Raw genomic sequence first — 14,512 nt, 5'->3', positions numbered from 1 at the left:
GTAACTGTATGACTAACATAAAGACTGACCCCATTGCTGTCCATGGAGCTTTGCCTCAGCAGGGATTTGCAGTCTGTGGGATCCTCCTCCTCTGAGCGCAGGCTCTCCTCTGACCTCTGTTGGGAGAATCCAGATGGAGGTGTACTCTTGTTCTTCAAAAGGTGTTTCAGTAGTTCATTGCCAGCCTCCCCCTTGTTTGGACTTTGCCCCGCAGGGAAGGGAGACACACTCCCTTTACTACCCTCTTCCTTCACAGAGCTCATTTCAGAGCCAATGTGCCCTTCTCGTTGCCCATGACACTCGCTGACATCAGTCTGCTCCAGCTTTATGTTGTTAAGGATCCTGTCATGTTCCTGAGCCTGAGTTCTGGCTGTGTCTGAGAGACCAGGTTGTCCGGACTGGCCTCCAGAAAGTTGCCTCTCCAGCTCTGAGTGACTGGGGGTGGAAGATCCCAGTAAAGGGGACCTTGACAAGTCTTGGTCACCAAAGAGATGGGTGTTTCTGGTTGGAGTTGAGGAGTTGTCTGAGACACATGGTGTGAGAGGGGCAGTAAGGTCTGAGTGTGGAGTTGAAGGAGTCTTCACTGAATCTGCGTCGTCATCTTTCTTCTTTTTACGGTTCCTCTTCTTTTTCCCTTTCTCATCTGGGATGATGTTAGAGTAGAGTTGGATTAGAGACTGACCTGAACCTGGAAAGTTAGACGGTAGAGGTGTAGATGAGTCACCCCCAAATGGCAGACCCTCACCTGGCATTTGAAGCATCATTCCTGGTCCACTGAACTGACGAGATCTGGGTTGACCCTGGGGAAAGTTAGGTGCTTGTAAAGCAAGATTATCAGGCCCAAAACCAGTCCCCATGTCACGGGGCATCATTCCATTGCCCATCATGGTCCTCCTTTCACCTTGCATAAATGTCCCTGGTGATGAGCCCATACCAGGCTGCATGCCCTGCTGCTGGGGGAACATTGGTCCAAGTTGTTGCTGTTGTTGCAGAAGAGGCCTTTGAGGCTGCATGAAGTCTTGAGGCAGCTCTGCAGTAAAAAATGGCATCTGAGCAAGAGGTGCCATGTTTCCATCTGGCCCCATCATCCCTTGCTGCTCCATTTCCATACGGTGTTTCAGGGCTCTCTGTCGTTCAACTTCCTGCATAAGCTGCACCCGCTGTCTCTCCTGCTGCTCCCGAAGCCTCTCCCTCCTCTCCCGCTCCTGGAAGCCTTCACTGAATGGGTTGTTGTCATCAAACTTCACACCACCTGCCTGCATGGGTTTGACACCACCTGGTGGAGCTGGTGGTGCCTGGGGATCCACAGGCATTTGTGAGTGTTGAGATATGTTACCCATTGGCATCTGATGAGATTGGCCCGGATTTACTACAGGTACCTGGGGGGGCATTATAGGTGGCATCCCAGGTGGTCCGCTCATGGTCATGGGAGCACCAGGATGCCAGCCTGGTGGTGGGTTGGGCATACAAGGAGGTGCATTTGGCTGACCAGGATGAAGTGGCATCTGCATCATGGGGTTCATAGGAGGTTGAACCATTGGTGGTCCACTGGGAACCATCGGTGGTCCACTGGGAACCATCGGTGGTCCACTGGGAACCATCGGTGGTCCACTGGGAACCATCGATGGTCCACTGGGAACCATCGGTGGTCCACTGGGAACCATCGGTGGTCCACTGGGAACCATCGGTGGTCCACAGGGAACCGTGCCAGCAGGGCCTGGCATTGGGTGCATCCCAGGCATTATGGGCGTCATATTGTTTTGCTGCTGTTTCACTCGGTACTCCTCTATAAGTTCAGCATGCTCCTTCTGCTGCTTACGGATCTGAAACAAAATACAAGACATATTCACAGAAAACGTGATTGAGGTTCTGTATGACAATCACAAAGAAATTATGTATTGCTTGTGAGCTGTTTTATCACATTTAGAAGACAAATTTATGAGGACATGGGAAGAAATTAATTATTTTATTTTCAAACAGGACCTGAAGAATTTACTTTAAAGCCAGAGTTGGAAAGCACAATCAGCCAAGAGCATTTTTTTCAGCACTGCTTTTTAGGGTGAGTCAAAGCAGGTTGACAGGTGCAATGCAGACATCAGTCTGTGTGTATTGACTTTTTCAGTTTGTTGTTCGGATATACTGTTTTCATTTCTTCTTGGTAAGAAAATAGCTAGAGGTATACCACTGAATGCATACCCTACCTTATCTGTTAGATCAATTAACTAATTTAGTTTAATACTAATTAGGTGTAAGATCAGGTCAAATCCAGCACCTCTGCTCCTTATAAAAAACAAAAAAGTGTAGCATTGAATTGTGTATGTGATTCTTTTACATCTTATATGTATTAATCTTATCCTCATGTTACCATCTTTGTAAATAGACTTGCTGTGGTTTTTTTTTATTTCAGCACCACACACTGTCTCCAACATGTTCCTAAGTAGCCTGGCTTTTGTGCCCATGTGTGGGCAACTACTTCTGGTGGAGGGTCACATTTGACATGGGGCCAATCCCTACTTAAAATTTAAAACATTAAACTCTGTGCACTGGACCAATGAAAGGACAATGCTTAGGGCAGCCATTGAGCAGAAGACGGCTGAGACAGAATTAAGTGCTGGAGCTTGACAGGGTGAACATTTACCTGCTCCAGTTGTTTCTGCACTACACCCTGCTGCTCTGTGACATGTTTGAGCTGCTCAGCGTCCTCCTCAGGGAACTCTCTCCCTGCCTTCTTAGCTGTTCTCTGTTTGGCAGACAGGGCTTTCTTAGACTTCCTGTGAGCTCCAATCTTCTCTTCCAGAAACTTCTGCTGCATTTGAAGTAGTTGCTGAGTCTCCTGGAGCCACTCCTCGTACTGAGCCCTCTGAGCATTGTCTAAAAGAAGAAAAAGGCTCTTTTGTTAGCAATCTTGACAGCATAAAAAACAAACATCTTAACATTTCTAGGCCTAACAGACGTTCAAACCAAAAAGGTGAAGATCCATATACATATTTTTGGGAACTTACTGACAAATCCTGGTCCAAAGTTTGGAGGATTTGGTCTTGCTACTTGTGTCAATTTGCCATCCTGAAAGAAAGATGGACAAGTATGTAGTTATATATTTGCAGCTTAGATATTATATTGTATAGTTTTAAACAACATCTAAGCATTAATGATTCAATTACTTGTCCAACAACTTGTGGAGGAAGCGGAGCGCTTTCAGGACAAGGTGCTACAGGACCAGGAGGAAATCTGTAATACAGCAATAACATGGCCATATACCATTTCAATCAGTCACAGCCACATTTGATCAATTCTACAAATAGTTGTACAACATCCTAGTGGCATCATTATTAGATTGGTATTACGGTTGCTAAACTACTAATACACTACCAGTATATTACATGTTCTACACAAGGAAGAAATGTATTAATGCCATACTAAAGTGAACTTTTTACCTGTTCATGACCATTGGAGTCATTCCCATGTTGTTCTGAACCATGACTTTGTTGATACCTTTCAGGGCAACCATTTTAGCTTTCATGATGGGGTCAGTGATGGCATCAAAATCTGCAAGTGACAAATAATGCACTCTCAGAAATAATCACAATCAAAGAGTGGTAAACTCAAACATTAACCTATACTGATAACAAGTATTAAGTATTAAGTATTTGTGGCCTAAATAAATTACCAATGTTGGGGAAGAAGGAGTCGCTGGAACGCTGTCGTATCATGGCTTGCATCTGCCTCTGCTGCTGTTGCTCTTGCCTCTCCTGGTCTAGGAGGTCCTGCAATAGGAGTGGCTGCTCCTCTAGCAGAAGAGGACGGTGCTGGCTGTGTTGACCCATCGCCTGATTCAACGCCGCCTGCTGGGCCTGGCTCAGACCACTCTGGTCCACTCCAGGGGCTAGCCCCACCTGGTGGTCAGCCCCAAAGCCAGCCAAAGAAGCTTCTCCTGTAGTGGAGGCGTCAGGTAGTGTTTGAGTCATTGTAAGTCCAGAGGTATGCTGAGTGTCAGTGACTTCGTTCTGCTGGGGCATAAGGTTACCTCCTTGATTGACAGATTCAACAATTGGATTTAATGACTGCTCTTCAGGCTGCTGTTTAATGAGTAAGCTAGACAGGACTGGGGTGGAGTCAGAGAGCACTCCCTGCTGGTTTGAGGTTAAGGTGTTTCCAGTAGTTTGCTGGTCTACCACATCAGGGGGTTTCTGACAGTCCTTGACCTCTGTTTTAATTTCCTGCCCAGGTGCCAAGGCAGAGTCCTGACTCCCAGAGGCTTCCAGTTTGATTTCAGCTGAAGACTGCTCACCTGAGGCCTCTGACTTTGCCAGTATAGATGTTGAACTGGATGAAGGCTCAGTTCCTGTGCTTGAGTTTTTGTTGATGTCTGTTGTGTCAGCATGATCATCCATAGGATCACTGAGATCCAGTTCGTCATTAAACATGTCTTTCTTGATGTCATCTAGGTCAGGGTCTGTATAAGCAATTATGTCGAATTTTCCAGATGTTAGGAAGTCATCAAGGTGAAGGTCATTTGTTTCTAGATCTAGGTCTTTGCCATCGTCAGGATCCAAATTTAGGTTTTCCAAGTCAGCATCCACCAAGTCTTTTACCTCCACATCCTCAAGATCTTTGACTGCTGATTCTTCTGTATCCAGTTTCTCCTCCACAGCTTCACTGCTGGCCACTGAGACCGTCTCAGTCTGCCCAGCAGGGGGTGCAGTCAGGATCATAGATGCTGCCATGTTCTGGGTCACACTTGAAGCAGGCTGGCTCATGGATCTCATCAAAGGAGATTGTTTGAGTGCGTTGTTTCCTGACATTTGGACTTGCTGATGAAGATTTTCCATGCTGGCAGATAGCTGTACATGGCCAGTCTGGCTGGCCATGGGGTCCATCATCCTGAGCCCCTGATTTAATGGGAACCTGGAATCGGGTGCTCCTGGAAAGCCTGGTAACCTTTGACCCTGCATGTTGGGATCCATGTTGCTTCCTTGCATGGCACCTGGTGGAAATGGCATACGTGGCCTGTTTTCTGCTGTTCTGTGTCGCAGCTCAATGAAAGGCTGGCCCATTATGTTGTGTTGCTGCACTTGCATACCACGTGGTGGAAAGTGCTGGGGCAACCCCATAGGGTTGCCTCCCATACTCTTTGCCATTTCGGCAGACATGGACCGTCTCATTTGAGGAGGGACATCCTGCATCGGGTGTTGTCCACGGGGAAAGAACTCTTGGGCTCCATGAGGTCCTAGAACCCCAGGTGGAAATGCAAACCTAAAGCAGGATAAAACATATGAATAAAGAGGAAGGGGATTCCATAATGTGTGCATAATAATAATAATAATAATAATAATAATAATAATAATAATAATAATAATATCACAATACAAACCTTGGTCCCTGATGTCTCAAATTAGGATCTCCAGTATGTGGGCCCCGGGTGATTTGTCCCTCATTAGGGAAAGGGCCACGCTGATCGCCTGGGAAGGGTCCAGGAAACCTCATTGGCCCTCTCATGGGTCCTTGTCCTGGATAAGGCGGAGGAGGGCGGTTGAATATTTCCCCCTGTTGCCCAGGGCCCTCCTGGGGCCAAGGTCGTGGTGTTATTGGGGTTATGTTGCCTACAGCTTCCTGAGGGCCCCTCTCTTGTCGAATAGCACTCCTCTGTTGCTGCTGCTTGAGGATTAGTTCTCTAATTCGTTGTCGCTACAAAACACAACAAGCGTACAGAAATGTAAGCCTTTTTAGACACCAAGTCAATGGGCCATGTATAGCTTACAATAATACTGTATTTTTAGTTGTTCAGAGAGACTGTCAGTTAATTTTGGCCTACTTAAACTCCACAGTCAATGTGTAGCAATGTTAATTAAAAGGTTCCTTTTTCCCCATTACATACTTTCAATTCTGCAAATGCACACAAGTTTTCACTTCCTATACCTCAACTGTTCTGATATAGTAGTTAACACACACACACACACACACACACACACAAATTAACATGTAATTGTTAATGTGTGTGTTAACTACTACTACTAACTACAACTTGGGCAGACAGTGTTGTTAACTGTAGTATTGAAGAGTAAGAAGCAAGTAGTATATTTACACAATATTTAGTTTTCTACAGGTGACCAGTTATATACCTATCCAGCCTATAACCCATGTCACTACAGTTTGTTTGGCGGATTGGTCAACAAGCTATGGTGTAAGATGAGACACGTGTTCTTTTTTGTAAGTTAAATAAGAAAGGGACTTTAGCAGGAAAGTTAATGTGGCTGTTGTTCAAAGCAGGGTGCTGTTTGGCTGTTAGCCAGTGTGACCAGTCTGCCTATGAAAGAAAGGTGACATTACGGCTATATGCAAAGATTTGATTGGTCGTATGGTATTTCTATCTACATGGACAGAAAACTAACTCATTTTTGTAATTTGGCCATCATTCTGATTTGATATAGAAACATTTTACTCACCAACACTGCTGAGGTCTAGGGATGTGGTGCCATCAAAGAACGGAGTAAAAGATTTTGTTTGTTTTAAATACTGTTTACAGTTTGTTTTATCTAGTTTTCATGCGGCAATGGAATCAGTGTTTTCTTCTAGTTTATTTGTTTTTTTGGCAAGCAAGTATGTTATATGTATGGTAGGTTCAAACCAAGTAACAGTCCTGGTCAGATATTAAGGCAGGTTGTCAAACAACAATGACAGATTACAACATACGTTTTAGGTGTGCTCGCTCGCAGTCATGGGACTGCTTTTGGTACTTGATAAGGTAGATAAGAAATGTCTTCAAAGATCTCAATAACAGACAAGTATGATAAGTAAAATGTTATAATAACTGATAGCAATGACCAAACAGAACATAAAACCTTAAAAATATGACCCAGTATGTTAAACAAAACAAGAAACCATTTGAAAACATAAAAAATTACTTAAAATACAACACAAACAACAGTATTCTATACCTGTCTGAGTCTTTCCTCACTCTCAGCAAGAGCAACACCCTGAGCCTCAGGCATTTGTGGGTTGTTAGCCAGTTGGCCTGAGTCTTGAAGGACAGTTCCATTGTTACCCACACCTGAGTGATCTTTCATTTCCATTTTCTCTGTTGACTGTGGACGAGGGGTCATGGGGGCTTGATCAAATGGGTCATGGCCAGGTGTCTGACTGGGTCTTCTGGAGGGTGACTGAATAAATCCATCTTCCGAAACATTAGGGTGTTTTGGTGTTTGTGAGCCTGGATGAGGGAAGGGCTCTTGATGCCTGCCTTGAGGTGGGGAGAAAGGATCCTGGCTTGTCATTAGTCCTAGCCTTGGCCCTTGTCTGCTGAGTCCATCTGAACCAGGTCGTGGGGTCCCTGGAGGCTGAGCATAGGGGTCATTAAGCATTGGTCTAGGGGCCCCAGGCTGGGAGAACATGTCACTACTACCTGGCCTTGATGTCCCAGGTGTACTAGTAAATGGCTCCATTGGCCCCCTCTGGCTACCCGGTGACTTGGAAAACCTCTCTCCCACAGAGGGCCGTGGAGTACCTGGTGGCTGAGCATAGGGGTCCACTGAGTGGGAAGGTGACATCCTCTGTCCAGGGTGTGACTGATGAGTGAACTGGTTCATCCCACTGGGGCGAGGAGTAGAAGGAGCCTGCGAATAAGGGTCTGAGGATGGGCTAGGGGTGTTTGAAGGCTGACCATAGCCGTCATGTGGACGAGGCGTGCCGGGAGGTCGGGCATAGGGCTCAAAAAATGGACGAGGCTGAGCACCGGGTTCATTGATGGATCGTTGATTACCTGTAGACTGAGAGGGTTGGGCAAAGGGGTCATATGTGAAGTGGTCAGGCCTTGGAGTGGAAGGAGCATGAGCATACGGATTTCTAGACATTTGAGTCATTGGTCCTGGCTGAGCAAATGAGTGCACCTGAGGGTGATGCTGGCCCATTCTAGGAGGACTGGTGAAGTTGTCATTCCCAGATGGTCTTGGGGTATGCGGAGGCTGAGCATAGGGGTCGTTCTGGTGATTCTGGGAGAACCTGTCAGTAGGATGTGGACCTGGTCGGTTGAAGGGATCCTGAGCCTGAGGAGGGGGCATAGGTGTTTTAAACAGAGGGACCGAGCCAGACTCATTACTTCCAGGAATTGATGCTAGTAAAGGCCTTGAGTAAGGGTCAGACAAGATCATCCTGTTCTGGGCCATGCGCTGATAGGCCTCATTTCTTATCATGGGCCTCGAGTATGGATCTCTGCCTGGAGAACCCATTGGGGGCCTTCCCTGAGCAGCCTGACTGGCCCTGGGGGGACCCATTGGCTTCAGGAAAGGGTCCATTTCTCCAGTTGGCCTTGGGGTGTCAGGAGGTTTGGCATAAGGGTCACTGCTCATGGATGTTGGAGAGCCAAAAGATTCATGAGCTGGAGAAGGCCTTCCTCTGTCCTGCTGCTCCATCAAGGAGGTGGGGGATTTTCCAGATTCCACAGGCATTCTGCGACATGTATTTGGCCCGAGAGTTGGCGGTCGTGGAGTCCCAACCATCTTGGCATATGGGTCCCATGGAGAAGAGGGTCTGGAACCAGAGGAACCTGGTGAGAAAACTTGTGGGGACTGAGGCTGAGAGGAAGGGCCAGATGGAGGAGGAGGAGGAGGTCGTAAGAACACATCTTCTGAAGGACATGAAGTGGGCGTCCCTGGTAGCTGCGGCCGTGCAAAGCCTTCTTTAGAGTTGAGCTGCTGCATGGGGGACATGCTACCATTGCTTGGCTGGGAGGCTGGGCTCTGGTTACCACTGTTATTGCCATCTCCCTCTGACTGGCTGTTGCCTTGCTGTTGCTGCTGTTGTTGCTGTTGGAGTTGTTCATTTTTTACTTGCTCCAGTTTCTGAGTGGCTTCAATTTTGGCTTGCTGTTTGCTCTTCTGCCTCATTTGCTGTTGGAAGGGCACAATGAAAAGTGAGGTTAGACATCAAAGAGGGATGCAGCAAATATCAGTTTCATGCCAAAAATGAACTGGACCTACTAACCACCAATGTCATCAGGGTTAATGTGGAGGATAGTGCAGTTGTTTAGGGAGCTTTACTAAACCACCACTTCTTAGCTGTCTTAATATAAAGTGGACCTGCCGCTGCATTCGCTGACTTCATTGCATACACTCTTACCTGTCTAAACTTCCACTCTTGTTCATGCTCTGACTCTTTTGGTTTCAAAGGGTCTTTAAACAGCAGTTCTGTGTCTAGTGGTATGTTGGGATCAAACACCTCAGGGGGCTGTTGCTGTGGATGGTGCCTCTTCACCGTCTCATTCGACATCTGGACTTTGTTGATGCGCAGGGCTGCTCGGTTATCTCTTGCCTTTTGCTAAACAGCAAATCAAAATCACATTTACAAAAAAAACAAAAAAACACATTAGACATAAATACATAACACAAGATTACAGAAAAAACTGATTACTTATGTAACCCTGACTCTCTGTAGTGAGTGTGATACTGGAAAAAATTTATTCAAAATACTGCAAAAACTGGTGTGTAGTTTGCATATGCAGCACAGGATGGAGGTCATTCTGTTACTTTAAATCAGGCATCTTAACAGCTGCCTTATCACAAATGTTTAAGTGGCATCAAAAGAAAAAGCCATGAAAGATAAAATGCCACTATGTAATTAATGGCAAAAATCCCCAAAACCCTTAAAATCACTAATGGAGGGTACATTTTTCAAATCAAGACTAGGTCTTTGAAACTGGCCTCTGCCAGATAAAATTACATCTAGTAAACTTAATTACTGAGACCATAGTTAGTTCTATCACTGAGCAGGGCTTCCTATGTTAATTAGTTCATCTGTGAATGGCCGGATTTCAAATTGCATTGGCAAGAGGCAAGAGGCCAGATGCGATAAAGGAGTGTGCCTTCTGCATACTAATATGTCAGTGCAACTAGTAGTGACAGTTTGATATCTGGCATGGTTCAAAGTGTTTAAGCCTTGAGACAGTAGAAGAAAACTTGCAAATTCAACAGTATGAGTGATCTTACCACATATGGGGCCCTGTCTTGTGAACTAGCTTTCCTCCAAAGTTTTGCAATTTGCTTTACTCTTGTAGACCAGTCTGTTGAAAGGAAAAGAAGAGGAGTTGTCATGCCAACAGTCTCACAATGCATACAAGGTATTTCTGTGCTGTGTGACTGACCCAGAGATAAACAGAAATAACTGCAATGATAACTATAAATGATATACATTTATGCTTTAAAGCCATAGACAAACCTGGGTATTCTTCTTTGAGGTTGGGAAAATTGACATTGGTATACAAGACGGGCGCTACTGTGGCTAGCTCTCCAAGTGTCTCCTCCTTCTCCCACTTGAGTGTACTCCTTTGGGCATTTGACATGGCTTCATTCTCCCCTTCAGGTAGAGATCCAGGGGGTGAAGGGCCGGGGCCATGGGCAGGGGACGGCCATGGACCAACTGCCTCTCTAGGCATCTGATTAAACTTTCTATCCCTGTAATAACAAAAGAAAGCGGCTGATCTTCACAACATTCTGGTTTTATACAGAATACATTTTATAATATATATTACAATACAATACAACATTTAATAGTTTAAAAGGAAGGAAGCAGTACATTACCTTGGATTGTCAGTGAAAGGCATACGGTTAAGGGGAGGGAAATTTTCTGGGATACAGGGCCCTGCTCCTGGATTTGTAGGGAAGCGTTGGTTTGGTCCCATCATACCATTGATCATTGGCATCCTTGGAAACATGGGATTCCCTACACACATTATATTTGAGGGGTGAATTGGATCAATATATTCTCACAGAGTCAAATGCTATCTGTAACAACAACAAAGTGCTGAATGACGTACCTGTGTTGGGGTGAGGCATACTAGTGCCAGGTGTGGCAGGGAGGGGCCCTGGACCCTGGGGGTGAGGCACCTGTGGTGGAGGTGGTTGGCTCATGCCGGGGCTAAGGACTGCTGTGAAGAGATCCTCCACGTCTTTGCCCTCCAGCTCTGTAACAGAGTTGAACAGTATAATGTTGTATGTGTATACAATATCCATTAAGGTAGGAGTAAAGGTGAATCTGCTACAGATATGCTAATGCTGACTACCGTTCACGTTGGTCAACAGCCACTAAAGGATGACCCATTGACAACACAGATTTAGACTGATTTAGTACAGAAATTATAGGTGAACGGAACATCTTCATATAGTAACAAATTCCTTGTATTAGGTATGAGAGATAACTGGATATTTGTTTTTATTTTCCATAAAGACACCTGTACAATGTATCCATCTAATTTATCCTCCCTGTTTTACAGGTTAGTTATAGCATTATAGCAAAATTAGGAACCCTTGGTACAAGTGCTTTAACCACACTACATAGGGAATTCACAGTCTCATTAATCAGTATAAGACAATGATGGATCAAAGCTTACAGTTCTGCAAAAAAGGATGAAATTACAAACCTGGAATTTTGTAAAGTTTGCTGAGTATTGATTCTAGAAGAAAAAAAAAAAAGGACAAAAACAGGACATTATTCATTCTGTATGAAGTTTTAAAACAACTGAAAGTGTCTGGATGTCTGGCCCCCGAAACTGACCATCAGTGACCATCTTGTCTAACTCTGGGCTGAGAATGCCGTCCAGGGGCTCCTCTGGGAGGGATCGAGGTGTCCTCCGGCCAGCCTGAGACTGGGGCGCCACTGGGGAACTGTCTGTCAGGGGCCCAATGTCCAGACCAGCTGTGGAAACACACACAGACATACAAAAACAAATCATAACACACATACACACACACACACAAAACCACAACCACCAACCACCCTCGCCCCAACAAAATACACGACCAATAACGTGATCATAAATATAGACTTGAAGTAAGAACATGTTTATTGGCTTAACAGCCTGTGGAATGCAATCAAAACTCAACAGTATATGATTACAGCTCCTTGGGGTTCCTGTGTTGTATAAAAGGAGTGTTTTGGGAACTGTGAAGAGACAGATAGGTCGTGCTAATTCTCGGTAAAAGGCACACAAACACTTGAATGTTTGTGTAGGGAAATATTACTTACATTGGTCTTCTGTACTAAACACCTATTCATGTCTTTAATAAGGAAGCCATGCAACCCTTATTATCTTTTAAATCGCTGACCCAATCTATCAGAAAACCCATATAAATAATCTGCTACCAAATTAAATAAAAACTTTTGAAGCTCATTACCTTAAACAGCATAACTATGACTGCAAAAAATGTTTTTCCTTCTCTTGTCTATACTTTTGATTACTTCCATACTTTCTTCAACGCAAAATCTTCTACCAACATAAGGATGGTTGCAACCATTAGTTGGCAATCTTTATAAGAACAAAATTATATCAGCCCATAGGCATTTAAACTGAACAAAGTAGATTTTACAAAGAACGAAGGACATTTACTGCAATGCTTTTTGTCATCTAGCCTTCAGTGTCTTCAGGAACTGGAAGGACATTCACCAAGGCCTCTTGTTCTCTAAATTGCTTGGTTATAAAACTGTTCATTTCTTGAATGCCAGGATGTCCTTGTCAGTTTGGTTTTTTTGCTACCCTGAACACATCTTCAATTAGGCAGCTATGACTTTGTTCTCTTGTTTATTTAAAAAATGTCACCACTGTGAAAGGGTTTAGGAGGCTCACAAACAAAGACTGACACACCATTTGCGTTTGAGTGAATACTGTGCACTGGGTTAGGTAAGCACTAAGCAGTCTATGAGTGTTAAAACAATCTAAAATGGCTGAGAAAAGCTAAGTATAAAGCTGCTTATAAACATGCATACTTAAATAGAGACACACACTGCAAGAGAGGAAGAATGCACTAAAGCAAGGGATTAGTAGGCCATAGCACCCTTACCAAAAGGAGGAGGTGAGCTGTCAACCTGGAAGGGGCAAAAATCAAGACCTACAAGAACCCAAAACCAGATAAAATGAGTGAAAAAATAGTGAAGACAGAACAAGCACAACACGCTTCAGACAATGCAAACAAACAAAAGATAAAACCAAAGATGAACCAAAAGTATTGTTAAAGAATGTGACACTTAAAAAAAAAATCATTACGTGGTGAAAGCAAAATAAACTTGCTGTCTGAGGAGACTTCTGAACCGCGAGTAAAATATTTTGTAAACCCACAGCTAGGTGACTATTAATAAATTCTTGCCACTGTGACTGCCCGTGAGATATATGACGCACCAGAGTCACTGCTTGGCTTTCCGAGCATTCCCAAGATGTCTGCATCACTGTTCAGAACATCAGATAGATCAACTAATGGTTCCTCAGACGTCTCTGTAGATGGAGAAAAAAGGCAGAAACAAAAAAAGAAAGAAAACCAAACCGTCACAAATCATAATTGATGGTGATGTTGAACGGACATGAGAATATGATTTGGAACCATTTGTTTGGATGCCACATGTAGAATTTGGTCTCGAGTAAACAAGAGAAGAAACTGTAAACAAATCGAAAGTGTTTAAGATGGTCAACTACCTATCTTAAACATTATGGATTCATTAGATAAAGTTGCTCTGGCCTTTGACTTACATAAGCGCAGGTCATTTGGCCTCAAGCTTTGCATCACTACTATTATGTTTTTACATTATAGATACGTTTTGTGTATTCAGACTCTTGCAATCAGTTCTATGCTACAGTTTTTTACCTTACAATGTTCTCTATAAAACAGAATACAAAAAAATATTTGGTTGAAAAGTCACTGTCTGAAGGTCACAATTGTGAAGAATACACAGTTTTATTTCTTTAAACTGTTAAAACTGATTAAGTTGTATTGCCTCCTAGTAATAGCACTCATGATACTGTTTTTTTTATTTTAAACCACACTACTGGATATGATTAGGTATCTCTCAAACTCATTATCATGGCTGTGGCTCACAAGGTAGTGTGGGTTGTCCACTAATCACAAGTTTGGCAATTCGATCCCCAACTCCTCCATCTGCATTCATGCCCTTGGGCAAGATACTGAACCTGAAATTGCTCCCAATGCTGTGCCATCGGTGTCTGAGTGTGTGTGGGATTAGTGAGTTTATGATGAGCAGTTGGTGTGCCGCACAGTGCACAGTACACAGTACCAAAAGTGGGGAAATATGCTGGAATGAGTGGGCAGGTGTGATCAGGGTTTCCACTCTTTAGGAAATCATTTTCCAGAACTTTTTTTTGACAATACAGAACAGCACTTGCTCACAAACAGTCTTAATTTAGTAATTTACCAGTATGTCTCGTATTGACACATTTAACCCCAGTTTTCTTTCCTCCTTGTTTAATGATACAGGTTCATGATAAGATGCTCATGTGAATGTTTCCACTGCATACGGTAACATGACTTTGGCCACTTCCCCGAATTTCAATCTAAATATGTCGGCGATTTGAGGGAAGGGCTGAAAAGCAACATTTTCCAAGACAACATAGATTATTTCCAGGATATGTGGTAATTTTAATACATTTCCAGGTGTTTCCATGACTGGAAAACTAATCTGTAAATTTCCAGGTTTTCCAGGATGTGTGGGAACCCTGTATGATGTAGAATCTCTATCAGCT

The 14,512-nt window shown here is 44.0% G+C and overlaps 1 protein-coding gene across 9 annotated transcripts in view; it reads right to left on the bottom strand.

Moving 5' to 3' along the window:
• The window catches only part of kmt2cb (lysine (K)-specific methyltransferase 2Cb), a 65,320-nt gene that overhangs the window by 11,749 nt on the left and 39,059 nt on the right, over positions 1 to 14,512 (bottom strand). For 5 of the 9 annotated variants that reach the window (XM_051402971.1, XM_051402960.1, XM_051402949.1 and 2 more), the window contains 17 exons: positions 13,160 to 13,252; positions 12,825 to 12,872; positions 11,542 to 11,682; positions 11,408 to 11,440; positions 10,805 to 10,951; positions 10,569 to 10,710; positions 10,207 to 10,442; positions 9,978 to 10,051; positions 9,112 to 9,309; positions 6,936 to 8,882; positions 5,372 to 5,685; positions 3,668 to 5,253; positions 3,435 to 3,546; positions 3,162 to 3,228; positions 3,003 to 3,063; positions 2,639 to 2,871; positions 30 to 1,823 (listed from right to left, as the gene is read on the bottom strand). In XM_051402971.1, coding sequence (XP_051258931.1) covers positions 30 to 1,823; positions 2,639 to 2,871; positions 3,003 to 3,063; positions 3,162 to 3,228; positions 3,435 to 3,546; positions 3,668 to 5,253; positions 5,372 to 5,685; positions 6,936 to 8,882; positions 9,112 to 9,309; positions 9,978 to 10,051; positions 10,207 to 10,442; positions 10,569 to 10,710; positions 10,805 to 10,951; positions 11,408 to 11,440; positions 11,542 to 11,682; positions 12,825 to 12,872; positions 13,160 to 13,252 — 7,226 coding nt within the window. The remainder of the gene's footprint in view (positions 1 to 29; positions 1,824 to 2,638; positions 2,872 to 3,002; positions 3,064 to 3,161; positions 3,229 to 3,434; positions 3,547 to 3,667; positions 5,254 to 5,371; positions 5,686 to 6,935; positions 8,883 to 9,111; positions 9,310 to 9,977; positions 10,052 to 10,206; positions 10,443 to 10,568; positions 10,711 to 10,804; positions 10,952 to 11,407; positions 11,441 to 11,541; positions 11,683 to 12,824; positions 12,873 to 13,159; positions 13,253 to 14,512) is intronic. The other 4 variants (XM_051403009.1, XM_051403001.1, XM_051402990.1 and 1 more) reach the window with 4 other exon arrangements.

Source organism: Dicentrarchus labrax, unplaced genomic scaffold, assembly GCF_905237075.1.
Source record: "Dicentrarchus labrax unplaced genomic scaffold, dlabrax2021, whole genome shotgun sequence".
NCBI classification, from domain to species: domain Eukaryota; kingdom Metazoa; phylum Chordata; class Actinopteri; family Moronidae; genus Dicentrarchus; species Dicentrarchus labrax.
Note: the sequence above shows the minus strand (reverse complement) of the source record. Positions and strands in the feature narration are given on the sequence as shown.